At 43.9% G+C, this 25,184-nt stretch overlaps 1 protein-coding gene across 2 annotated transcripts in view; it reads right to left on the bottom strand.

Moving 5' to 3' along the window:
* The window catches only part of MAP4K4 (mitogen-activated protein kinase kinase kinase kinase 4), a 165,515-nt gene that overhangs the window by 26,206 nt on the left and 114,125 nt on the right, over positions 1-25,184 (bottom strand). The window contains exons 8-20 of one of the 2 annotated variants that reach the window (XM_084271746.1): positions 24,995-25,049; positions 22,661-22,739; positions 20,517-20,692; positions 19,774-19,846; positions 19,094-19,304; positions 11,644-11,805; positions 9,413-9,499; positions 8,503-8,724; positions 5,028-5,189; positions 2,801-3,031; positions 1,767-1,873; positions 694-845; positions 31-128 (exon numbers count right to left, since the gene is read on the bottom strand). In XM_084271746.1, coding sequence (XP_084127872.1) covers positions 31-128; positions 694-845; positions 1,767-1,873; positions 2,801-3,031; positions 5,028-5,189; positions 8,503-8,724; positions 9,413-9,499; positions 11,644-11,805; positions 19,094-19,304; positions 19,774-19,846; positions 20,517-20,692; positions 22,661-22,739; positions 24,995-25,049 — 1,815 coding nt within the window. The remainder of the gene's footprint in view (positions 1-30; positions 129-693; positions 846-1,766; positions 1,874-2,800; positions 3,032-5,027; positions 5,190-8,502; positions 8,725-9,412; positions 9,500-11,643; positions 11,806-19,093; positions 19,305-19,773; positions 19,847-20,516; positions 20,693-22,660; positions 22,740-24,994; positions 25,050-25,184) is intronic. The other variant, XM_084271747.1, reaches the window with a different exon arrangement.

The following is a 25,184-nucleotide window of genomic DNA, read 5'->3' as shown; positions in this document are numbered from 1 at the left end:
TGGGGAAAGGGGAGGGTAGATGCAACTTACAGCAGGCTTGACAGGTCTGAAGACTTCCTTTTTCTCTTCAGGCTTTTTAGGTGCACTTTCATGACGCTGTGATGGAGAACCTTCTGATTTGGATGATGCTGCATGTGTCAAGACCCCAAAAGGAACACAGAATAAAACAAATTAGGCAGTGTTTTCTTACTTCACTCTGGAGTGGGGAAGGGAGGTGAGAAGCCTATTGGGCGGCGCCTGACAGCAAGACATAAGTTTCACTTGTTCTCTATTACATTGTCCCTGAAGAACTACAGCAAAGCATCATAAGCTGTGATCTGTATAGGTGTAGCTGACCTATGACTGAAGCCGAAGTAAACAGTCACACAGCAAGGAGGGTAACTTAAGCGTGGGCACAACCTGGAAAACCTGTGCCAGCTTCCAACATACCCCAGCTGAGACCTATCCATACCAGTCTGCAACCCTTCACCAAGCACCAAGGTGAGAGGCAACAAGCACCAAAAGGTGACCTTGCACATAGGAGGGAGGGAGTTTTTCCCCAGCAAGGACATACGACCAAGGGGGGGTACCCATCTTTGATACTGCATGCTTAAAGGTCTGCCCCAGTGAGGGTTATCATCCTTCAGTGCTGGGTATTGCACAACTGAACAAATTTAGAAACACAATGTCATGAAGGGTGGGGGAAGGACTTACATCTCATCCGAAACCGCTCTCCGGACCCACTCTGAGACCCAGGGTGGGAGCCAGGCTGTGAACCAGAGTTGCTTGAACCTGAAGAACTGCCACTGCCTGGCCTTGGCACGAGCTTCTCCACCCTTTCCCACAGCAGACGAGGCTCTATATTGCTGTATTAAGGGAGGGAGGAAAAGTCTTTGTCACACACTTCAGCTTCATATTCCCACCTCTAAACTCAAACATCACTCTTCCTCAGTGTTTTGCAAATAACCCATCTGAAAGAGCACTCCACACTGAGCTGAGTGCATCAGGGATGCTTCACAATGCAAGCAGTGGGTCCCTTTGAAATACTTACTACTGTATTTTGGATGGTAAAAAAAAAATTCTCTTAATTTGGAACTGGATACCTGCCATTCTTCTGTATCTAACCTGAGGTGGACAGTTCTCAGCCTGAATTTGTTTGAAATTGGCTCAGAAGTGCCCTGGCTACCAAGCACAAGCCAAAAAGCCAGTACTGCCCATCCCTTTCAAAATATCCTTACCCCTGTCCAGTGAGACAGTTCCAGGGTGGCCTATCCAGAGTGCTCTGCTGAGCTCTGGAGGCAGCCCACTCCTCTCTTCCCCTCCCCTTTCTGACCTGAGATGCTCTGTATCACAGGCTGATGGCTGCTTCTCTCCCTCTTAAACTCAGGTTCTGGCTGAGAGGTCAGAAGGTTTCTGAGAGCAATTTCCTTCAGATGTTACAAACACTTCTGCTGCCAGTAATTCCCACCCAAGATGACCTGTTGCACCGAAAGCCAAGATGTTCACGAATGGCCACATTTTTCCAGTAATCTTAAAGATATTTGGAAATTATTGCAAAAGTTACAGGGCAGGCAACTCAAAGAAGAGGAGGGAAGAAGAAATTTTGTTTGTTGGCACACAATGCACCGAGGGAAATTAATATTAATCATTACTGAAAAGGGATCCAAATTCATCCTCCTTCCATATCCAAGAGACAATGCCAAAAGCTTTCTGAATGTGCCTAGCTTTCCCTGAGCCACTTCCTTCCAACGCAGGAAAAGCCAGGACATGTAGGTAGGCTTACAAACCTCGTGGAGTTTCTTTGACCTGCTTGGTTATTTTGCTGCCCACTGCCCTGCAGCGGAGAGTCACGGCGGGACAGGACTGGTGATCGGGACGTTGTTCTCACAGGTACCTTGGGAGAGAAAAGGTTGTGTTAAAGCCATGAAGAGGAGAGAGAGAAGAGGAAGATTAAACCTCTTCTGCTACGGAATGTATTCTTAAGATCTTAACACCACTTATTCTAAGTCCAAACTAGCATCAACAACCAAAAGCAATAAACAAACACCCACAAAAACAAGAGCTTTAGTTGGGATGCTGTTCAGACTTGGAAGAGAACTCAAAGTTTAGTCTTAACAGTAAGTAGTGTTTCATAGTTACCACACGAACGCATACACACCCCGCTACCCTCCAACTACTGAGACACTTAAAAAGGATATGGCATTTTGACTGAAGCAGGGTAGGCACAAAGCAATTTGCTGAAACAGCATGAGAATTAGGAGGGTAAGCTCAGGGGAACCAAACAAATGCCCGGGAATGGATCAGCAAAAGGCAAAGACTGGTGGGGGAGCGAGAATATACTCAGAAGAAGCAAATCCCAGTGGATGGGAGGGGGGTAGGAGGGAGAGAGGTGGAGGAAATATATTGAATGTTTCCTTTTTGTTCAGTTCCATCTCAATTTTAAATATGCATATGATTCATAGTTTGGGTTGATAACAGATGAAGAGGAAAATTAACTCTGAGCAATAACCTCGGGGATATTTTAAATTCTTTCCTGGATATGGTAATGATTTGTTAACTTTGCATAATAAATTGTCTCTCTGAAATAGCTGCATTCTATAAATAATTGCCAATTTTATATGAAGCTTCAATATTGTACTTAAGGTTGATTACCATTAACCCATTGACTGAACACCTACATTATGCTCTGCCTTCAAAAATACTGTTACCAGTGCTGGCACAAGGGCACGGTCTTCCCAGCGCCCAGGTTATCACATCCTTAAAAAAATCATAATTAAGAATAATAAAAAGAATAGCACACATCTGTCTTTCTACTCCTTACCCTTGGAGGCACCTCGTCACTGTCTGATCTAGCCCAAGCCTTTTGGGTGGGGTCGGGTACCTCCGACTTAGAGTCAGAACTCTGATTTAGCACTTCACTGCGTGAAGGTGGATATGGGTCCTGGGAACGAAGATGGTGATGAGCAAATTTGGGAGAAGGGTCACTGAAGGAATGGGATCGCGAGACAGGGGAAACATTGTTCTTGAGAGATGCCAGATGGGACCACTGTACCTTACAAGAAAACAAAACATAAAACATTCAATGCGCTCAGTATAACTGGCTTTCCAATTAACACAGAATAAAGGCAGGTGGGGCGGGCAGAGACAAATTGGTTATGGTATTAGGTAAGCGTGGGGTGGAATCAATGCACTTAAAAGCAAGGCAAGCGCCCAAAGAACGTAACAGACTGAAAAATACAGCACATAAGCATTTTCTTTGGTGAGATAAGCTCTCCACATACACATACGCCGGTGCCCAAAAGAAAAGGCGACCTCATATCTGCACCGTGAGCCCGAGTCCAAAGGCCACTCAAGACAAAAGGTGCCTGCTGTTCCTCGGTCTTCAGTGGGCTTTGGTCAGGTCTCACAGCAACACTGGAGGGTGGGGAAATTTGCAGTGGATATCCAATTGAAGGAATGTACATTACAGAATGCTGTACAATATGCAAACCGACAGACATTTACGTTGCCTAATAAATTAAGGAACTAGATGTAGTTCTAAACTTTTGGAGAAAGACCGTAACACAAAAAGCCTTTATTCCTTTACAGTCATTGCAATATATATAAAAAAACCGTAATATATATTGTATGTAGTATACATATGTACAATGCATATTATACTTACACCATATATGTACCTTATACTGTACATATATATACATATTTATACACAAACGAAGCACGCACGTACAAGCACACATATTCAACTAGACATACTAAGAAGGCACAACAGTGACTCCACAGTTAGAACTCCGCTGGGATTTCCACTGAAATCCATATTGATCCTTCAGCCCACTCCCTTTATGCTTGTGCATAAACCTGCATTTCAGATTTAATTTCTGAAACTGAGGAGGAGGAAAGGTTGTAACTGAGGAACACACTGTTTTCACACCTAATAATTAAGCAAAACTTTGCTTTCAACCCCAGTTTCAGTAGGCTGGCTGTATTTGTTTTGATATGATTATTATTTCCTCAATTTTCATACACACAGCTGCTGAAGAGCCTGATTATCCTTAATACAAGTGGAAGACCCAGACTTTAAAAGTAACTGGCACGGAGAGCATGAAGATACAAGTCCAATATTTTGAAATAGTCATAGAGGTTTGAATAAAAGCCAGGAATTAATGAGTAAGAGAGATGAAGTTCTGTCCTGATTTCTCCCACTCTCCCGTCTGCTCAAATTCTCCTGTTGCCCAAAAGACTTGCAGTACCTAGTCACAACCACGGCTGGATTTAGCTTGCACTGTCATCAGCAGACTTCATTTGGGAGAAAAAAACCTCTGCATGGAAACACAGGAACTAAATGCAGAACTATACTGTTTAATTTAGCATATCTAAACCACTTGGAATTTATGGGCTATGCCTAAGTTTTAGGCAAAGGTTACTTTTTAAATTCATGCTGCAATTCCTATGAGATACATATACCAATAGCTGGAGGCTCTTCATTAGAAAACAACAGAATGGTGGCAGCCACACAGCTCAATGGTTTCCACCTCTTCTTGATTTTCCAGGGGTGGTACAGAGCTCTATTTAGCAACTGTAAGCCTACTGACAACAAACTTGCTTTTCTTAGTTGTGTTTTGTAAATCTTTGAAGGAGTGCTTACACTATTAAAAACCACTTGTTTAGTTAGCTTTTTCCACAAGAATGAAAAAAAACCTAAGCCAGCTCACTTCTTTCCTGAGCATCCTCTCTGGTAGTAAATATCCTGCAAAGACCAAATTCTGAACTGTTAGAAGCACAGTGCATCTGTCGCTGCTGTTTAGCCCACCGTTCCTCTGCTGCACGGACAGTAACAGAATGCAACAGCTCTAATTCTAGTATTAACCCCCCCCCACAAATCCATTGGTTTATCAAAGTCAAACCAGACAAAGAGCAAATCTACTGAACAAACTGATCTGTGTAACAGCGCTGCTCTTCACTGTGCACTGAGATCTGCAAATCTGAATGAAACATGTCGGGACTTCTACATCTCCTCCAGGCTTGCCCAAATTTTCCTGAGCACTTACCTGGGGCTCCATCGGCCTCTGCAGGGCAGGCTGAGCAGGTTCTGAGTTTCCATTGGAAAAGGACTCTGATCTTGAAGGCACTGGTGGCTCCAACACTTTGCCCATCTGCTTAGACTGTGCTTCAGGGGAGCCTTGATTAGTTTTTCTAAATCTCTCCTCCACCTAAGCCAAAATAAATGGAGGTTAAGCCTGGAGTCAATAAAACCAATTACAGTAGAAATCTGACAGTGACTACCACCCTTCCTTTACCATAAAGAATCCAAATACATTTGGGGCTTGGCAGGATTTTTTTCCCTACTGCTTCCACCAGCGATGCAAAACACGCGGTGAGCAAGCGAAGGTGGAATATCCACAGTAGGAAAGAGGTTACAGCAGGCAGTGAGATGTGAAGTGGTATGATGAAAAGACCATGATGAGGCTTCTTTCTGCCTAGACCACTTACAGAATTTTTCTCAGTATTTTCTTAGCAGATTATAAAAAGGGTATATGAAGACACAATCAACTTTAACATATAGAATTCCATTTCCCATTGCCACCCCTTACCCACCTTCTTCAACTAACATTATTTAACCATCTGCTCTCCCATGCTTGTCTCTCTGGCAATGCAAGAGAAGAGGCTGGATATGCTTCTCTACCTGGTAATACTGGAGGCTGCTCAGCTTTAGGTATGGAACTGTAGGACTGGTTATCCTCTCTGTTATCAGAGTGTCCCAAAACAACCTCACAGACTGCAGAGAATGGCCCCAGCAGCTTGTTTCTGGTTCTCATGGACGTGTAGAAGTGATGCTACACTAACCTAGAGAGCTTTTTGCTGGGAAGACTAGATTGGAAAGTGCTCAGCCTTCAAAAGAACATTAAGTGAGGGCCTCATGCTGAAATGTTGCCTCTTCCAAGGCCACAGCATTGTGAACAAAGCGAGTTGTACTCAGGGCAAGAGATGGACGTCAGATCCAAGCAGAAAGGAAATAATCTTCCCATTTCCTAGGATGGTCTATGCTGGAATCAGAGCAGCGTGTGTGTTTCTGCCAGGGAAGCTGCACTGAGGACTCCTGAAGTCCCAACACTTTGATCTTGCTTTGACACTTTGATAACTGGCAACTTGGGCTGATTTCACTTGTTGAGAAGCTGCTCACAAGATCTGCTTTAACCCCTGCCTGGAGCACAGAACCAGTACTGGGGTGGTTTCCTAATTGTTCCCTAGCAGTGATGGTCTGGAGAGACTGGCTGTTCACACACTCATGTCAGAAGACACAGGCAAGTTTCCAAGACTCCTTAGCTAGGATGTTTTAGAAACCCAACCTGTCTCTGCTTCCCAAAATTTGAGAACAGTTTTCCTATGGGAACAAGCAGAGAAGCAGACCTCTGCCAGGTCTACACAAATACACCATGTCTGGGGGAATACAACAATAATGGAGCCAAGCATCTTCACCATGCAATCATTTTCACCACTGTGTTCAACTTCACAGAGCCATCCTTTAGAGTTTAACAAACAGGCCAGGCTCCTTGTTATGAATAGAACAAGGAAAAGCCCCGAGTCTTTCTGTCTGAAGGAAAAGGCTTTCATGTCTCTAGCTGTAGATGATAGGAGGTTTCCTGCACAAAGCACAGAAACTGCAGGAGCCACAAGTCCTTAAAATGAGGCAAGAGACAGGAAAGAGGCAGCCAGTGTGTCCCTGGACAAAACCAAGCCCTGTTCCAGTCATCTGACTGTCTGGACCAGAAAATGACATTAAGCCTCATTTCTTGCTCTAGTCTCCTTCCCTGTGTCCCAGAGTCCATCTTATCCTCACATCCCCATGGCCACTGAAATGGCAAAAAAGCCCCAAACACCCTAATCCCAGTTAGACTTTGCTGGAACAGGAAAGTTAGCCCACTTTGGCTTATCATCCTGACTGTTAGCATTTCCATAGATGGAGACTTTCCCTGGAGAGCAGTATACCTGGAAGTGTAAGGTACAGAATACTTGCTCCAACTCTGATGTCAAGAATGCCATTAGAGTTAATGCCTGCTTTTAAGATTAACTGGTGTTGCTTCCACTGACAGGCACTAAAATACCATGGCTATATTTCTACTGCACACAGACAGCAATCTCTGGGAAGATCTGACTACTAGCACATTTTATTCTGTGCTTTATTCCTTCTAGCTAGGGCAATTACCAAAGAGAAAGACCATGACCGACAAACAGACAAGTCAGTGGTTCTGCTAAAGGATCTAACACTTTGACTCTTCAAGCATTTCTCTCCTTTTCAACTCCAAAAGGAAAATGGGAGACAAGGAACAGAGATGGTCCTGCTTCCCTCCAAAGTTAGCCTTCAGGTTGGACAGGAGTGCTGGACTGGCACTGTGCTTTCCCTTAGGGTGGCCAGGAGCAAGGACAGGAGGGCCGGTTCTATGCCTGCACCACCACGTACCAGACAAGTCTGAACTTCTTGCAGGAGAAAGATGTACCAGATACTTCAGCCACCAAGAGGACTGGATGAGATAGCACAAACATGGTTTATGGAGAACAACATCTATAAGAAAATGAGTTTGTGCTCACCAAGCCCAAACAGTAATGCTTCAAAGGCAATGACGCACTACTGGACAAAGATTGACTCAAAGCTATTTTATCATGTTCAACAGCCCCAAGGTTTTTTTTTTGTTCTTCTTCCAAAATATATTTACCTAGTTCCCACATGCTGGTGATGAACGTTATTAAGAGCTTTGACCAGTATTGCCCAGTTGAGTGGTTTGTGGGCAGTATAACATAAGAATAAGACCACTGAAAAGACAGCCAAGCGTGCATCAGAGCAGCAGTTACTTGCTTAGTGATGTTACCCACGAGCCAGGGAAGACAGGGGCCCAATCACTGAAACAAACAGCACTCTCATGATTTCAGAACAACTTCTGAGTGCCCAAAGTCCACGAAGGCAGCACCACAGAGTTTCATAAGAGCAGGATGTGACCTCAGAAGAGAATACGTAACACTTCAAAAGTGAACTAATGAAATTCAGGTTTGTGTTCATGAAAAGGACATTTCCAGGAGCACGAGCTAAGGCACCAATGTGTGAACGGGTTGCTGTGTACAAGCATCCCTCACAGTTTCGTGCTTTCCAGTTGTCTCCCCGTTTCCAATCACCAGTACTTGCCAGAGACACAGAACACCAACTGCACCAACCCTTCTGGTGATAATATGTCTGACGAAGCGAAGATGAGGTTAACTTCCCAACGCAATGCCTCCAAAACCAGTCTGCAGCCTTCCACAATCTCTTTCCACCCTTTGTATCCCAAAACTCTGAACTCCAATGATCGTAACAGAAGGACTCAGAAGCACCCCTCTGGTTTGGAAACCAACAGCCAACATTTTAAAATATCCTGGCCTGTATGAGTGATGCTTCAGCCTCCACTGTACTATAGCAGAATCACAGTCACGACGATCCCAACAGGCAGGGGCAGAGGAGTAGGTAGCAAATTCCTGCACAAAACCAGGACTTACCTCACGTGCTCTTTCAGCAGGCTCATAGTGGGATTTTGGCTCAGGGGTATGATAACTTTGTTTATTTCTTTCTTGCTGCTGCTGCTGCTGCTGCTGTTGCTGCTGCTGCTGCTGCCGCCTGTGATCGTGCTGCAGCGACAGGAGGTAGGCTTGCTCCTGCTGCAACTGGCGCTGGAGCCGCTCCGCCTGCCGGTGTTCCTCCATCTCTCGCCATCTGTATTCCTTTGAGAGAACAGGTGAGTAATTCAAGACATGACACTGACTGCATGGCAGACGTGTCCCTATCCATCCCATTAAAAAATGCACCTTTCTGGTTGTTGCTGCTTTTAAATTTGTATTTATTTTTTAATTTATTTTGGTTTCTTATTCCATTGTTAAAGTGTAGCCAAGAGCTAGGTTAGACCAATATGGCATGTGTCTCGTGTTGGGAAAGTTGAGAGTGTACTGCTAAGCTTGATGTGATTGGAGAGTTATGTCAAAACTGATTTTATTAAAGGAAAAAAAAAAAGGTATTTATACTAAATCCACTGCAAAGTTCATAAAACAATGATTTAGACCAACAGTAGGCCATTGTACCCAGGGGTGGATTTACATATCATGTGTGCTTTTGATCTGCAACATAAGCACTCTAGTTCTTCACTGAATGCCAAGGTCTGTTCAGAAACTCGACCGCCACACCAGAACTGTTCCACTTTAACATAAAGCCTCCTCCTACCGCCCAGAAAGCAGTGTGACCATACAGCACTTCTCATATGTGCCTGTCAGCCCACGACGCTGGCATGAATGGCTTTTAAATCAAGCTCCTTTGTTGTCATACTGTCAGTGCAGCTGTGCCCGACTGAGGGAAGCCTAGGACTGGCCGGATAAATGGATCCTATAGCTACTGAACAAAACAGATACAGTGCTTTACCAGTAACATGGCCTGCTCCTGGAGCAGCTGCTGCTGTAGAATTTCCAAGTGCCGCTGCTCCTCTTCTAGCTGTCGCCTGATATACTCCTGTCACATAGAAATTACCCAGCAATAAATTTATTCAAAAGGAATGCATCAGAACCCCCTGGGTGGAACACCACACGCTACTTCCCCAGTTCAGCTTTACAGAGAAACACACTTCAGGATGGATTAGTGCCTGCAGAACAATTTTAGGAAGCCCTGACTCCTGAGCATCGGATTTTGGCCCCTTCTGTTCTGAAATTTGGACTCCTGCGAATGTTGCCAGCACGGGCCAGAGCTCGTTTGTGTTTTGGAAGTGGTTTCAAGAAGCAGCAAAATGCACTTGAAGGTTTTTGGAAAGTTAAAACACAGCAAGTCCGACTCAACACAGCCAACACAAAGTCACATGCAAGTTGTATTAAACATTAGTTTGTTGCACTGGTGCGATGAACTGTTAGCAACAGCTAGAGCCAGGCGTAGTGTAGGCAGAGCTGGAGGCAAGCTCCCCCAAAAGGGACTCTGCCAAGTGCAGTTTGGGACCTGCCCTGCCATCTCCCCTGCCGCCCTCACCAGAAGCTTCTCCTGAGCAGACGCTGCCAGCCTTGCTGAATTATGCGATGGTTATGACACAAACAAACATCCACCAGGAAACAGGTACCAGACCAAACTCGCTTGCCCTTGCCACCTAGCCGTCTCTTCCCCTGCAGCCTCCACAGCTTGAGAGGTTTTACCCGCCCTTTCATCTGACCCCCCACCTAAGAAGAACTCGCAACTCTGAAGCACCAAACCCAAGCTGGTAACATCCTATCATGCAATTAATGGAAGTATGTATACCATGTGCATGCGCACACACACAAGCACACGCACACGTTTACAGTGTATGCATAGAGAAGTTAATGGATCAGTGATACGGTGATGGGAGCTCTAGGAAGTCTGGTGACAGACTGATGAGAAACACTATGCTGTTGTTACGCACATCGGCTGAGCCATAATTTGGGTTAACAAAAATTCTAAAAAGGTGGGGGTGGGGCATGTCTTTTCTTCTGAAAAACATATAAAAAAATATCAAAATTCAGAGTGGTTCAGCTTGGCCACATCAATTAACCATTTGTCATTATCGGCACTGTGCGCAATTAGCGTCTCCACAGCTTAAAAAGCAGCTGGGGGAATACCCCGGCGTCTGCCCAAAAGCAAATTGCTGTGCTGTAATTAGAGATTTGCCATGTATTTAGTCCCATTGGTTAGTCTTCGCTCCTTTTGACTCCAAAAAAATATCTTGGAAATATATACAAACACAACAAAATTCCCCAGTAACACGATCATCAGTGATCTCAAATGCAATGACTTCACGTAAGAAAATAATTAAGGTAAATCAGGCCAAAACCAGCATTCCTCAAGTTAATGGGAAATTTACAAGCAGCCTCTAGGACAGTAGTTTTGGCCCTTTATTTGGGATCAGTATTTTGCAGCACATGCACAGTAATTGTTACCCTGATTATCACCCTAATTAAAGCTTTTAAAGGATTTTAAAACATGCAGATTCCATGCATAAAGACAGCAGCTGAATTTCACTGGTTTCAAAGGTTTCTCACCTGTATTTTCAATGTATTAAGGGCACACTGTCACAACTTAAGATACACTCGCTGCCTGAACTGGCATACATTATTAGAGCTGATTTTAGACAGAGTAAGAGAGAGGTTGCAAATTGAAGTTTTAGGAAGGAAAACCCTCTGCAGCTCAAAGGTTCCGTCTCAAATTCAGAACATTCAAAGTCCATGACGAGCATCTGACCAATTCTGGGTGCCAGAAGCTGACATGCAACACAGTTGCCCTTCTCTGGGAGGCCTTCGGAACAGGGGCATGTCCTGCAAGAACAACTGATCCAGCAAGACAAGCCTAGAAACGATTTTCAGCCCCAGTGATGATTTTGCCAATTCTGATGGTTTTTAGTCAAGCCCAGGGGCACGAGCTGAATTTAGAATGAGCACTGCAACAAGACTTCTTTTTTTGAGGGAATATTGAGGCTGCCAGAATTCTCCATAAAGCCCTATGATCTATGTTAGTGCGTTTGCTGTCAGAGACAACAAAGATGAAAGGGTCAGCGTTAGGTTGCCTCTAAGCTGCTTTAGGCTTGCTAATTTTTAATAAATTAAATTAGAATTTAGAAGAAACAAACCTATTGTGCGCATATATCTGTATCGTGGACTCACCTGCTCCCTTTCTACCCTCCTCTTTTCCTCCTCTGCTCTTCTTCTCTCTTCCTCTTCCTTACGCCTCCTCTCCATTTCTTCCAGTCGTCTCTTTTCTTCCTGTTCTCTCCGCCTTTGCTCACGCTCCTGTTGCCTTCGAGCTTCCCGTTCTCTCCTTTGTTGCTACAAAAAGGGAAAGGAAACCACGAAGTTTTACTTTTGTTGTTATCAAAGAAAGAGGTGGAGTTGTTTTCTACTGGGAAGAGAGGGATTCACCAGGACGGGCAAGCTCTGCAACTGAGTGACAAAACATTTTATGCAAGTGTTCCACCAGGAAACTAACCCATACCCAGCACACAACTATCCCCAAAAGCAACCTTGCTTACTCTCTCTGGTTTCTCCATGCACACACACAGTCATGTACCATACTCCTGACAATTGAGGTGTGGAAGCTGACTGCTGCTCTTCAAGAGTGTCTCATGCTGAAATCTCAATCTTTAAACCACAGCTGAACTCAAATCTTAATCAGTGACAGTTTTCTTGACTTCAATGCCTTATCTCAGTGTTGCCAAAAGGAAATTATCAACCCCACCTAACAGGCTGAAACTCAAGTGACAACTATCTGAGCTTTTGGTAAGCAGCTTTTTAACATAATTCATGGTCTGCTACGAATTTGGTGGTGTTAGACCAACAACCAAGCTCGATCTAATGCAGTGCCCAGAAACTCTGCCTAGAAGAGAAGGCAGGCTGACCAACAGCACCTCAGACCCTCCCAGAACATCAAAAGCACCTATATGTAAAAGAGGAAAATAGCTGAGCTGAGCTTTTATGCTCACACAGATAAGCTTTCATGCATGACCCAAACACAAACTAGTGCTGATAAGTCTGAAAAGAACCTGGAAAACATCTCTGGAAAGTATGAACTGACTCATTTATGTCTATAGAGCACCACGTATGACTTCAGAAGAGACATTTTAAATGCCCGTACAGTCGTGACCAACTCTTCCAGCACTTCTACAGAAGCATCCAGTTACTCCACCTACTTCGAAATCCCAGGCAGCCTCCCACAACTGCCTAAGTGTCAAAAGACCCAGCTGTCTCCTCTTACCATCAAATGGGAGTATCTCCCTAACATTTATTTCCACTATAGATTTCTATAATATGCCACAAAACTATAGAAGAAATTTAAACACCCCTGCCCCCCAAAAAGCAGACCCAAATTCAATCTCAACAACAAACCGAAAACCTACACTGGTTATTCCCTTTCTCATTTAGGTTAAGGTTAATACTATTCAACAATTTCTATGGAAACAAAGCTGCCACAGCTTTGTTAGTCTTAAGGCACTCATGGAGCCTTGCAGGGGCACTCAGACAAGGCTTCTGTTGGGGTTCTCAAATCCAGCTACTTGTCTGCTTTTCATACTTGTGCTCAACTGAACAAGCAAAGGCCAATCCATGATCCCTGTGTCACTTCACGAGATGAGCTTTCTCTGTTCAGCACATTACCCACACCACCACGAAAGCTCAACAGCCTTTCCCATCTTCTGGAATCAATGCTGACATGACCGCAGAGAAGAAACACAGGGGGGGAAATGGTTAGGAATTAGTAGTATTAAATAAACCAGGCTGCTTTCTGATTCTCTCTAACTAGCTGCAGCTTTGGGAAAGATGCAGCTTTCCTGAAGACCACTGTTGAAATACACCCACTCTGTAACTATGACGCCTTCCTTCCTGGCCTACAGCATCATCTGGGGTTCGCTACCACCTTCCCGTGCCACAAGACATAAGCTCTTTTCTCCCCCACACTTTCTGTATCTTGTCAGAAACACAGTTTCCTTGCTCTCACGTCTCCTCTCCCAACTAAACGCATCTACCAGCCTTTTCCCTCTTGCTTAAGCAAGCTCTCTTCAGTAAATGTAGATATAAAAATAGCCAAGAGTGCTGCAAGGCAGCTACGGCACGCGGTGCTTTTCATAGGGTTTCACTGCTTCCCTTCCTTCATTTTTTAAGCACTGTAAAAGGATTAAGTAGGCACTTTTATTTCTGAATATACCCATTTGTGTCAAACAATTTCTACATTTCAGTCAACATTTTCAGGTGCCTCTTGGCTAATCAAGTCTGACAGGCTCTTTGTTTAATAAAACTAAGATGTGAAGTACAGTAATTCCGTTGCCCTGAGGATGCAAGAGACAGCACACTGCTGACTGGTTAATATGCACATTTATCATCTCAAACACTTCTTAAACATATGAAGCCTGTCTGTCTAACAATATTGTGTTGACATTGTTAAGTGAATATATTGCAGATCTTGGGATGGCATCATTCTCACTACAAGGAAGACGGGCAGAGCTTAGGTCTTTTGGATGAAACAAATTCATCGCTTCTTAAATCAATGGAGAAGTATCCAGCAGTAATTATAAATGGCTGAGCTTAATATGAGAAAAAAATAAGTTACAAATTGACTGAGAGCCTATTTCTGACAGCATCACAAAATAAACAAAATCAGCTCTTAAAGATGAGATTTTTGACCAAACCTTGAGCCAGTTTGCTCGCTCGGTACCAACAGTAGATACTTATTACCCAGCAAAAGAAAAAGAAGGATTCTCTGCCACCAGCGTGACTTTAAGTCCAATCTCCCAAGCACAAACGTGCTATTGTCTACATGCCAAGACACACAGAGAGACGGGGCTTTTCGACATCCCTTCTGCCTTCCCGCCAGACGAGGCGGCGAGGCACTGCAGGAGTCCGCGCAGACACCCCACACTATCCGCCTAGACCCGGCCCCAGCCCTAAGAGAAACGTTTCCCTTCCCTTTGCATGTGGCCTTTGAAAGCCAAGCACCAAACTGCTGACCACTATCAAAGTGGACAAGCTGGACAAGTGGACACTCTCTCACATCCTAGTCTACATCTTGGCAAAGCTGGCTGGCAGCAAGCTGTTGCTGGCCCAAGCTGGCGTCAGAAGCAGCCCTTTAGCTGACTTCCTACCACCTTTCTGTTGGCATGAGGTCGCCTTCCTGACTGCCTCTAGCAACCCTTCCATGAGGACACACCAAGGTGCTGGTCACCGTGTTCCTTTGGCTGGCCCAAAGGAGAGGAGAGGGACCCAAAAAGCCGTTAGTTAGAACCAGTATCAGTTCTGTTTATAAAACTTGGGCTTCTGAATTTAGTGAGCCTGTTAGACATTATAATTCTTACCAAGCACTACAAAAAAGGCCTCATGTAAAACACTGTTGCCCAACAGAGAGCAGCTATAGATCTGGGTTCACTGAAATTATGGATGCATATCCAGATCCTCTTTAGTTGGATATGGTACTACCCACTTTCCTAAGTGCACCAGATGAGAAGCTTATTTTCAAGGAGCTAAGTGTTAACCAGAAGGTAAGGGCAGAAACTCTTTTAGGAAACTTCAGAGATACCACACCAGAATTTTGACAGAGCCCATACAGCCTCAATTTTCTGCATTTCACAAAACTGGCATTTACTGCACCACCAAAAAAGTGAGTAAAAAACCCCAGAAAATATAGTGTCAATGCTCTGGCTCCTTGGCTAATTTAGGATGCTTTAATGAGGATCTCATAATGGTACCTGACAACTCCAAACTGGAAGACCATGCAGTAGAGCATGATTTACCAGAAGGGGGCAATGCAACTACATATGCAGTTGGTGTATACCAAAAAATTCAGGACCTCATTCATACAGTGAATTGCTGAAGGTAAGTATAGACCCTCTTATTTCATATTCATAAAATATTGTTTCTGCCTTAGGTCAAGGTTGATAAATACATATATGAACGATTTCATTCACAAACACTTAGGTAGCCTGCTATCAGCTTAGGAAAAGGATTGGAAAGGTTTAATAAAGAGACTTTTGCTTTGTCCACAGTAGAGACAAGCCAGAAGTAGAACTTCTTACTCAGTACCAAGCCAAACTGCAAGCAATTCAAATTAAGCAGATAGGAATAATCTCTCCTTCTGTAGAAGAAACAAAGCCCTGGCAAAAATCGCCTACAGGTACACCTACATTAGCAACTTGGTTCAGATCAGGAGTGCTCTTTTGAAGTGAATCATCCAATCATCTCCACTTACCAGGTTTTGTTTCATATTTTGAAGATGGCTTGGAGTGGCAACCACTCCTTTTGGATGAAATTAAAAAGGCAGATGCACTCCAACCACAAGCAGGCATGCAGTCTAGACCTCGGCTAATCCAAAGGAACTCCTCCTGTCTTCAAACACATGGAGTGAAGTCTCTGGGTCCTCAGCACTTTAATTATTGTGCTCCACAAATCTGCTTCTACTGGACTGTACTACTTGCCAATAGAGCTATAACCTACCACTTCAAAACATCCCTCTCAGGTTCTCATTACTGGGGACAGACACCGTTTAATGAAGTAATCCTGACATGTGGAGGTCCACACAGAATGGGATTCCACCACAGCTAACTCTCAATGTCTCAAACCAGAGTCAGTTTTGAGAAGTACAAGCTCAAATGCCTTTTGTGTCCAGTCACACAGAGCACTGGTGTCTCCGCACTGCTGAACTCAAACAGACACACATGTTCCAACAGCCACAAACAGCTCAGATTTCTTCTTTTAACCACCTAAACACTTATATGTCATATAACTGATATTTATGCAACTAGTCTTTATATGATTTTTTTTAAAGGGGGGGGTCAGACAAATAACCCCCTTCCCAAAATGTTTCAAGTAATTTTCTGCACTTTGACCAGCCCATCATTTCCACCTCCGAAGTAATACACAAATTACAAGGTTCCTGCAACAATGAGGTTTAGAAGTCACCTCTACGCCTTTTAAAAAGTAATCTTTTTCTCTAATACTGCTGAGAATTACAGTTTTTGGCAGATGTCCTAAACACTGTTCCTGTTACAGTCTCGGTCAAAACTGTCTAGGCTCCGTGCCAGCATTGTAAGAACAAGCCCTCAATTTTAATTTAGGAAGCGGAGGGGTACAAGGGAGGTTGGGGTGGGGGGTGGGGGGGTAGGGAAGCATAAGCAACTTGTCCAGGGAGATTATCTAATGCATAAAATTCTCCCCAAAGAATGTTAAACAGGTACACCCAAACACACACTAACTCTACCCAAGGAAAAAAATTGCAAGAAAGGAAGGCTTGGTAAAAATGTTGACAAAGTGATGGAAGCCCGGAGATTCAATGCCTGACACTAATTTTAACTCACATGAAACAAGTTTATCATTGTTTACTGGCTTCATCAAAACTGCAGGGTGACTTAAGGACAAAGTGACCACATTTCAATATTTCGGCCTTCAATTGTGTCACAACACTGATGTTTATCTAAATATGTGTCTACCACCCTTCCCCCATCTTAAAGAGCTTGTTTTGGCTGTTGTTTTGTTAAAAATCACTTGGGATCATAAATTTTTCCAACATCAGATCCAACAAACTAAATGGGGTTTTTTTGGAAAACTCAGTGTGAGCTTGTATTTTTTTTTTTAATTCACTTGAAGAACATGCCCACCCCACCACCTGCAAAGGAAACCTTTACAGCTCATCATTCCTCTTTATGTTTCTAAGGGAACCAGGCTGAGGTTACAGACTCAATAAAAGGTAAAAGCTTTTCTCTTAAAAACTTTACACGGTTTGCTGTGTAACCCTACTCAGTAACACCTCAACCTCCATTACCAGCCGGCTTGTGGTTGGTGAAGTTGTTAGTTCTGTTTTGTATTTTAAAAAGCAGGGCTGATTAAACACAACTTTTGGGTGGCTGCCTTTTCTTTTTAATTGCTCATTAAATTATGATTTCTGCAACATCCCCCAAAAGTTCAACCCTGTGCAGCAAAGAGGTGCGTTGCTTGTTTCCATTACTAGCAGCAGCACCTCCTTTATCTTAAAAAGAAATTCCAGATTTTCAGGGCTGCATTGAATACTAACGTTAAATGACCTAGATAATTTAATCTTAATCCTCTTCCTTGCCAAAAAAGTTCTGCCTGCAGAACCTTGGAGATTAAAGAGTCATTTAAAAGAACTAATTCATGTGCACACTAAGCAAAATTTTAGAGACTAAGTATCTCAACTTTTGCCCACCTTTGACTATAAACAAAGTACTTTATTTTATTGTCCCATGCTGTCTTCTCTTAGCCTCTTTTTATTAGCTGCTCCCCCTAACAAAATCACTGCAGAGCCAGAGTCCAAAAACATTTGGAAGAGCTACAATGTTTATCTTGGCCATCTCAGAAGGGTGGGGAGAAAACAGAAGAGAAATGGAGTTTATTTGCCTCCCCCTCGTCCCTCCTCCTGCCTTCCTGTGTGGCTGAGATTTTGCTACCAATGCCTCCTCCCAGCAGCACTAAGCTCATGTGCACGTTGAAAAAAGAGGGACAAGGAGCATAACGTCACCCGGAAACCTATTTGGGGTTTTGTCTTATTTGTTATGTAAACACATCACGGGATGCAAATCAACCTTGGCGTCCTCCTTAAATGCTACCAGGATTTGGAAAACCAGACTGGGTGTAGTTTTTCCATCACTGCTAAGTGAACAGTCGGAACAGCGACTCGAGCAAGAGGTCATTTAAGGACAACTGGAATTTGACCCTGCACTTCTTGAGGAGGCAGGGGATAGGTTTCACTTCAGCTCTGTGTCATACCCAGCTCTGGCCTGAAGCGCTGTTTTGAAATCCTCCTACCTCTCAAGCTCACGCTGCATATCCCATCCACACACATATATATAAATGCACAGGAGGGCTGAGGAGGTGAAAAGGATGGCAGAACAATATGGCATGGATACACTCCTTTCCTGTTATCTTCAGGTAGTCTGTGCATACTTACTGTATCACAAAAGTATGATTTACAGATTTGCATTTTTTGCAGAATTGTAATTTCAACACTGATTTATAAATCATATTTATTAAGGGGGCGGTGGGTGTCAGGCAAATCATATCTAGAAATTGTATTTATAAATCTAGGTGGCTTTCAGTCATCATGCTACGATGCATACAAGAGTAACAAATAAAAACCAGGCTTCTACCTGCCGTGCATGCCAAGCACAGATGCTTCAAAAAGCTTTAAAGGGAAATTTGAAGCATGTCACGGCCCCCCAAAAAGTAATCTTGAGGTACTCCCCACTTTAAAAAAAATAAATTAATCTGGGAATAATTAATGCTTCTCCTTCTTTACAGATACCTAAAGTCTAGACATGTTGCCTCCTCTTTGGAAAACAGACCGAGACAGAGCCTCCCCCTAGATACCTTCAAACAACCCAGCTTTGGCTCCTGTTGCCTCCAAAGGAGCTGCTGGATCTTCAAATGCTTTGGAAGATGGCTCATATTCAAGTAGCCAGACATGCATTTAAGTGCTTTGCCCTGTGTTTGCCAGTGGATTCTAACATGTTCTTTCCTGAGATGTGCTGGGCTACAGGAAACTCTTTTTTAATGGGCGTGGGAATGGGAAAGCCAAGTGGAAGAGGGACTTTTTTGCCACTCGACCTCCAGCCTCCTCTACCTCTTCCAGCCGCCTCCTTTGCTCCTTCTGCTGCTCGATGCGCTTCTGCCTCTCTGCCAGCAGTTGCCTCTTGTACTCCTCCTGCTCGCGGAGCTGCTGCTCCTGCAGCAGCTGCTGTCTCCGAAGGGCCTCGGATCGTTCCTTGTTTTCCTGCTGAAGTCTCAGGAAATCACGTCGGAGGGTTGATTCTCCAGGCACATTGACAATGGAACTGCAACAAGAGGAAGTTAAAGCCTCCCGTACAATGAAGCCTGATGGGCCATTAAATACCTTTTCCAAAGCAGGAGAACATTAATAAAATATAGCATGAGGTTAAATTTTAATCCCATTTCTTTCGGAGCAAAGACTCTGGATGCATGTCAAATACATGCTCTCAGTGGAAGGCGTGAAATGAGGCCAAGCAAAATAAGGACCAACTCTGACACTGTGGAGCCCCTGACCAATCATATCTGCCATAAATCTCCCTCCATTCAGAGCTCGCTGGCTCTGAGCCGTATGAGGGGGAGCTTTAAAACATTCCCCAGTCACAGTATAGGTATTCAAACCCTTTGGGTGGTTTGTGTGGCTTGTGTGTGCACTTAATAGGAGACAGAAACTTAGCGTACTCCTGATTTATAGTCACAAACCTTTAGACTTACTTGGCATAGGCTGCCCAGAGCCCTCCCGAAAGCAATTATTACCTTGGCTCTCCTTCTTGCTCAGGCACTTCCTCCTCTTCTTCCTCACTTCCACTATATTCATACTCTGTCTCATCTAACAGGAAAGAAACAAAGGCCTTGTTAGTGCTTATTGTTAATTTCAGGACAGTGAAGAGTTGCAGTAGTGCCTTAATGAACCAGTTCCTATCCCCTTCAGTGGGAAGATTTACCACAGCCCCTAGCACTCATTCTGGCATACACAAGCCCACCTTTCCATGCTTGGAAAAGCAGCACCATGCGTTGCAGCAGATTTTCAGTAAATTCCCTGCACACCACCAGGTTTTATATGTAAGACAAGACACCTGAAGAACTTTGGCACTACCTGAAGAAAGAGAACAGGCTGCCCAAGACATTTCACTTCATAGCTCCTTTGATGGGTTATTTCCTGTGAGTCTGATTTATGGCACTGTTCAAGGAATGAACCTACCACAGGCCAAAAATGTAAAGACATATAATATACCAATATCATCCTAAATACTCATCAATGCTTGTATGACAGAGGCAGTGCCCCAGACACGAGTAAAAAATAAGACACCTGAACTGAATACTTTATAAGACAAAGAAAAACCTAAATGCCAGCTGATAATTGAAGCGTGAAATAAAAAAGAACGTTTCAAGGGTTTGTTTTTTTGGAGCTTTCTAGGTGTGAGAATTTAGAATTCAAATCAGGGCAAAAGTCTGTACTATTAGCAAGCTGCAATACTTGATCTTTAGAAGCAGCATACCTTTCTCTCCTCTCTTCTTCCTGGTCCTGTCTATATGGTCCTTAAGCTGGATTCGGACTTGCCGTTCATTTGGTTGGTCACGTATAAAGGGATGTTTCAGGAGTTGCTCTGTAGAAGGTCGCTGCATGTAATTCTTCACTAGACAACCTTCTATAAAGCTGAAAAACTTTTTTGACCTGGGAAAGCAGGGAGGGAAAAAAAAAAAAAAGAAGACAAGATTACAGATAAAACTCAGTTCAAACAGCTTTTCTGTTCTTCCTTAAAGCCTGATTCCTGTCCTCAAAGAGCATCACCTCCCAGAGGATGGTACAAGTGCTGCCTACAAGTGTGCCTCCTAAACAGAGCTGAGTTGAACACTATGCTGGGTGGACACAGGTTGATACCAACATACCCACATTGCTTAGGCACAGCCTCAAAGCAATGTGCCCTCCTTCACAGGCATAATTGCCCTGAAAGACAGGATGTGTTAGTGAAGGCAAATCATGCAAACCCAGCTCTGCTACTTCTGGACCGGAGCTGGGTAGCATCCAGCTTGCTTGGAGCACAGGCAGGGCAGCTCTGGTGTGTCTCCACCTGCCCATGCTATCTAAGGGCATGTCTGCTTCAGAGCAGCCATACCACATACCAACAACTGCGGCCAATATTCCCCTGACATGAGCAGCACGGTGCTGCTTTTGTTCACACCTGGGCTCAGTCGGCAGGAAGTTAGGATTATTTTATTTTTTACCTGAAGAGCCACACAGAGAAAAATCCTCCTAGAATAATAGGTGGGTGTTGAATAGTGTTGTATGATCAACACAGGCACTTGGGGGCAGATTCTCACCAGCCCAATTTAAGGGCATGAACTGAACTGAGAGCTCCTCCTGCACGTCACATGAAGTGACAGAGTATGGAAGCTAGCTAAGCTGGAGTACCACCTCCACAGATCCACACTTCATTTGAACTCCTGAAAGAGGACCTCTCCAGAGAGAAGCCACCAAACAAGCCTCCTTGCAAAATGCCAGCAGTGGAAATATTCCAAACTGCATTGTTCTCATAACCTGCTACTGAGCACACCAGCCAAACAGCTGAGTCACAGCAGTACTGGCTTTGGACAGAGTCACTTTTTGATTGCTGGGTGCTCCCAACCTGCTCCAGTGCTTGGGCGGCGAACACCACTGCTGCATGTTGAGGTGTGAAAACAAGACGTTTCCATCCACAGCTGCACGTTCTGACTGCAATCTAAGAGGCTGAATTCAAGGTAACTTCATTTATTCCTCACACCTTCAGTGTTATTATTCTAAATAAATAGGTTCATGAAATGCTTATGCAAATGCCAAATATGCATCTCTATTCCTTTAACTTATGCAGAAAGCAAGGATGAGAAAGGGAGAGGGATGCCTTGACAGTACCAATGCATAAATAAGTCAATCCAAGCAGAGACCAAGCCCAGCAAGCAAGCCAAGTTTCTATTACGTTGCTATTGAATAGGCAGTCAAATCACTTCATTATTTTGACAGGATCACAGCATCCTGTGATCACATTCAATCTATATGCAACCTCTTTCTAGGGAGTATTTTTGTTTCATACGTGCCAGTTGTAACCAGTAACTGGGAGGAAATCCTCCAATACTAATGGATTCTTCTCAGCTGGCAAGAAGCACACACTCAATTCCAATCGTTTACAATAATTATAGTAAAAGCCTTCATTAGTTTTAATAGCTCCTTTCAACTTAGCAACTAGAACACTGCAGTACCGTTCTGATCCTGTGTTATGATACATTTGAGAAAACATGCTGCATTTTAAGAGTGAGGAGGGAGCTTAGTTCTTAAAATGTGGATCCATTTGTCACCTTAACACAGATGCTGCTCTGTCAAGGAAAAAAAATACTTTGGTTTTTATTTTCATCCAATTTCCCTGGGTTTTTATTTTCCCACAATTTGAGAAAAAAATTTCTCTGTGACAAAGAGAACTCCATAAACAACGTGTGCTTCTTGCTTCATGCTCTGAGTCGGTGGCAGGGAAGGGAGGAACAGCACTGAGTTTTGCACACTGAAATGGCTTTGCAGCTCTGTAGGAGCGGTAAGGAAACGGGCTGAGGTGAGAGACACGGGGAAGCAGCATGCTGCAGGAAGGGCTACGAACAAGGAGGAACACATACATACCATTTCTTGGATTTTAACCGTGGGGGAGGGTTCCTGGGTATCAGAAAGAGTGCCCTCATGGGATGCATGTCACAAAGAGCTGAGGGAAAGAAAACAAAACCAAACAGAAACATACAGAGGTTGGCTTAGCTGCTCTCTGTGTCAGGGCCACGGCTTCAGCTTCCACAACCATTCCCACCACCCTGACCGTACACACAGCAGATGCAGACAGCAACACAGCTGAACGGAATCAGCCCAAAACGACAGCAACTCCACAAGCTCAGTGTGCCAAGGGTGCCCCCAGAAAGAAGATGACTGAGGCATGGATTAACTTTCAGAATCAGCCATGATGGGAATATCTGTGCATGGCCTTCCTCCAGCCCCCAGTCATCTAACTTCCATTCCGGTCAACAAAATATGGAGAGACGATGAAGGGAAGAATAGCAGCATTGCTGTTTCAGACAAATTTCCCTCCACCTGCCCTTCTCTCCCATTATGGAGGACACCCCTCTTTTAGTCTCCAGACTTGGGAAAATTTTTTACTCCAAGGCCTGGCAGTTGAAGCACGGGAGGATCCGTATCAAAAAAAAAAAGAGGATTCCCTGCAGAACTGAAATGCACACCCATGACTGGTCAAAAAAGACCTGTTGGTTTCAGCAGACACTTCATGGGAGTCTGGGATCTGTGCTGGACAGCCTTTCCCCCTGTGCCACAGCAAAGCAACATTTTCCACTCAACAGAAATCCAGGAGAAACAGACTGATGTAAAGAGGATTCTGAATTCAAGAATAAGGGGCCACAGCCTCGGCAGAAAATCCCCTGGATGCCTGAGGATCCCATCAGACCCACCAAGCTCAGAGATGGACTCTTCAGCTACCACTAGGGGAGGAGGAAGAGGAGCCCACATGCCAGAGGACAGGACAAGGCAAGAGCTGTTCAGCATATATGCTGGATCTCTGCTTACTTCTCTTGTGCTTTTAAACAAAAAGGGGCGAAGCTCTGCTTAGGTTTGGAAATGAAAAAAAAAATATATATAGTCGAATTCCAGGCTTACAAAACCCAGAGACAGCTTTTAATTGAAAGACATCCAGGCAAGCCAATGCACTGAACAAAAAGGTATGACAAAAAGGAGGTCAAGTAGCAGCTCAAATGCCATTAATACAGAGCTGGATGAGCTGTCCCAGGAGCAGCTCTCACATGGGCATGCATGCAAGTGTGCAATTAGGAAGGAAGGAAAAAAAGCCAACCCAAAACCATCAGACCTCCTAGAACATGAATCAAAACAAGAGCGTTGTGATTCGATTTATAAATTTTTCATTAACAACAACAAAAAAACCAGGCAGCAGCTCTAATGAAATGACCTTTTTTTAGCTAGGAAAATATCAATACTTTATTTCACCATGATTATTTCAGAGACAGGGGTTTCAAGCTGGGCTACGGTGGGTGATGGTGGTTGGTTTTGTGTAAAAAAAATATGAATTAACTCACTCTGAGGTACCCTAGGCTGTTATTTTTTAAATACGGAGTTCCAGTTGGGGGAGAGGAAAGCGTATTTGCTGCTTCAATAAAGACTTTCAAAAAAACTACCATTTAAAGCCAAAACATTGTGCCTCCTTTCTTTCCTTGTTTAGGTCTTTCTGCCCCTCTCACACACACCTGCTGTCTACCTTGACAGTCAGGAAGATAACAATGTGAGGGGAAAATAAGCTATTAAAAAGCTGTATTTTCAGTTGCCAGGTAGGTTTCCCTCTCAAAAATACCCCTATCAACGGGTAAGTACTCTCAACCAGGGCATGTTGAATTCAGTACTTTGTGCTGGAGACAGATTTACAGTTTAAGTCCTGTCACTACTAAAATCAACACCGCCCACCGATGAGTGGAAACAAAAGAAGCCACCTTAGCAGGACCCCAACCGGCACAAAGGCGACACAGAAACAGTCACTACAGATGCTTTGTGCATTAAGGTCGGTTTTCTCCAGGCCCCACTGCCCCTCTCCCCAGCTGAGGTTTTGACATCCCAGGCCAGGCCATACATAAATTGAGACACAAGTCCTAAACACAATATACTACCCACAGGAAGGAAGTCTTACACTCGATTAGCTTCCAAATATTCCCGCTACAGACATTTAATTACAGCAGTCTGCGCTGTAGTGCTTAAACCCAATCCTATCTTTATCAAAAGCACGGCTATTTATGGGATTTTGTATTTATAGGCCAGGCAAAACCAAGAAGAGAACAGAAATAACACGAGGATACTTTCAGAAACCTCAAAACTAGGCTTAGATTACAACCAGCGTCTCCCAAGTATATGTTTCAGTCTTAATGAGCCCACTGGAGAAGCACACGTATCACTTACGGGGAGCTCCTTCTGCCATCTCTATGGCTGTAATGCCGCATGACCAAAGGTCACTCTGTGAAGAGAGAGACCATATGTTAGGAGGTGGGTTTATCCATTCAGAGAGAGAGAGAGAGTACTAGTTACAGAGGCCCTGTAGGTGAGACTGAAACCAAATGCCACGGCTATTTAAGTAATATAAGCTACAGTT

This window comes from Gallinula chloropus, assembly GCF_964237585.1.
Source record: "Gallinula chloropus genome assembly, chromosome: 1".
Lineage (NCBI taxonomy): Eukaryota > Metazoa > Chordata > Aves > Gruiformes > Rallidae > Gallinula > Gallinula chloropus.
This window is presented reverse-complemented; position numbering and strand designations above follow the sequence as displayed.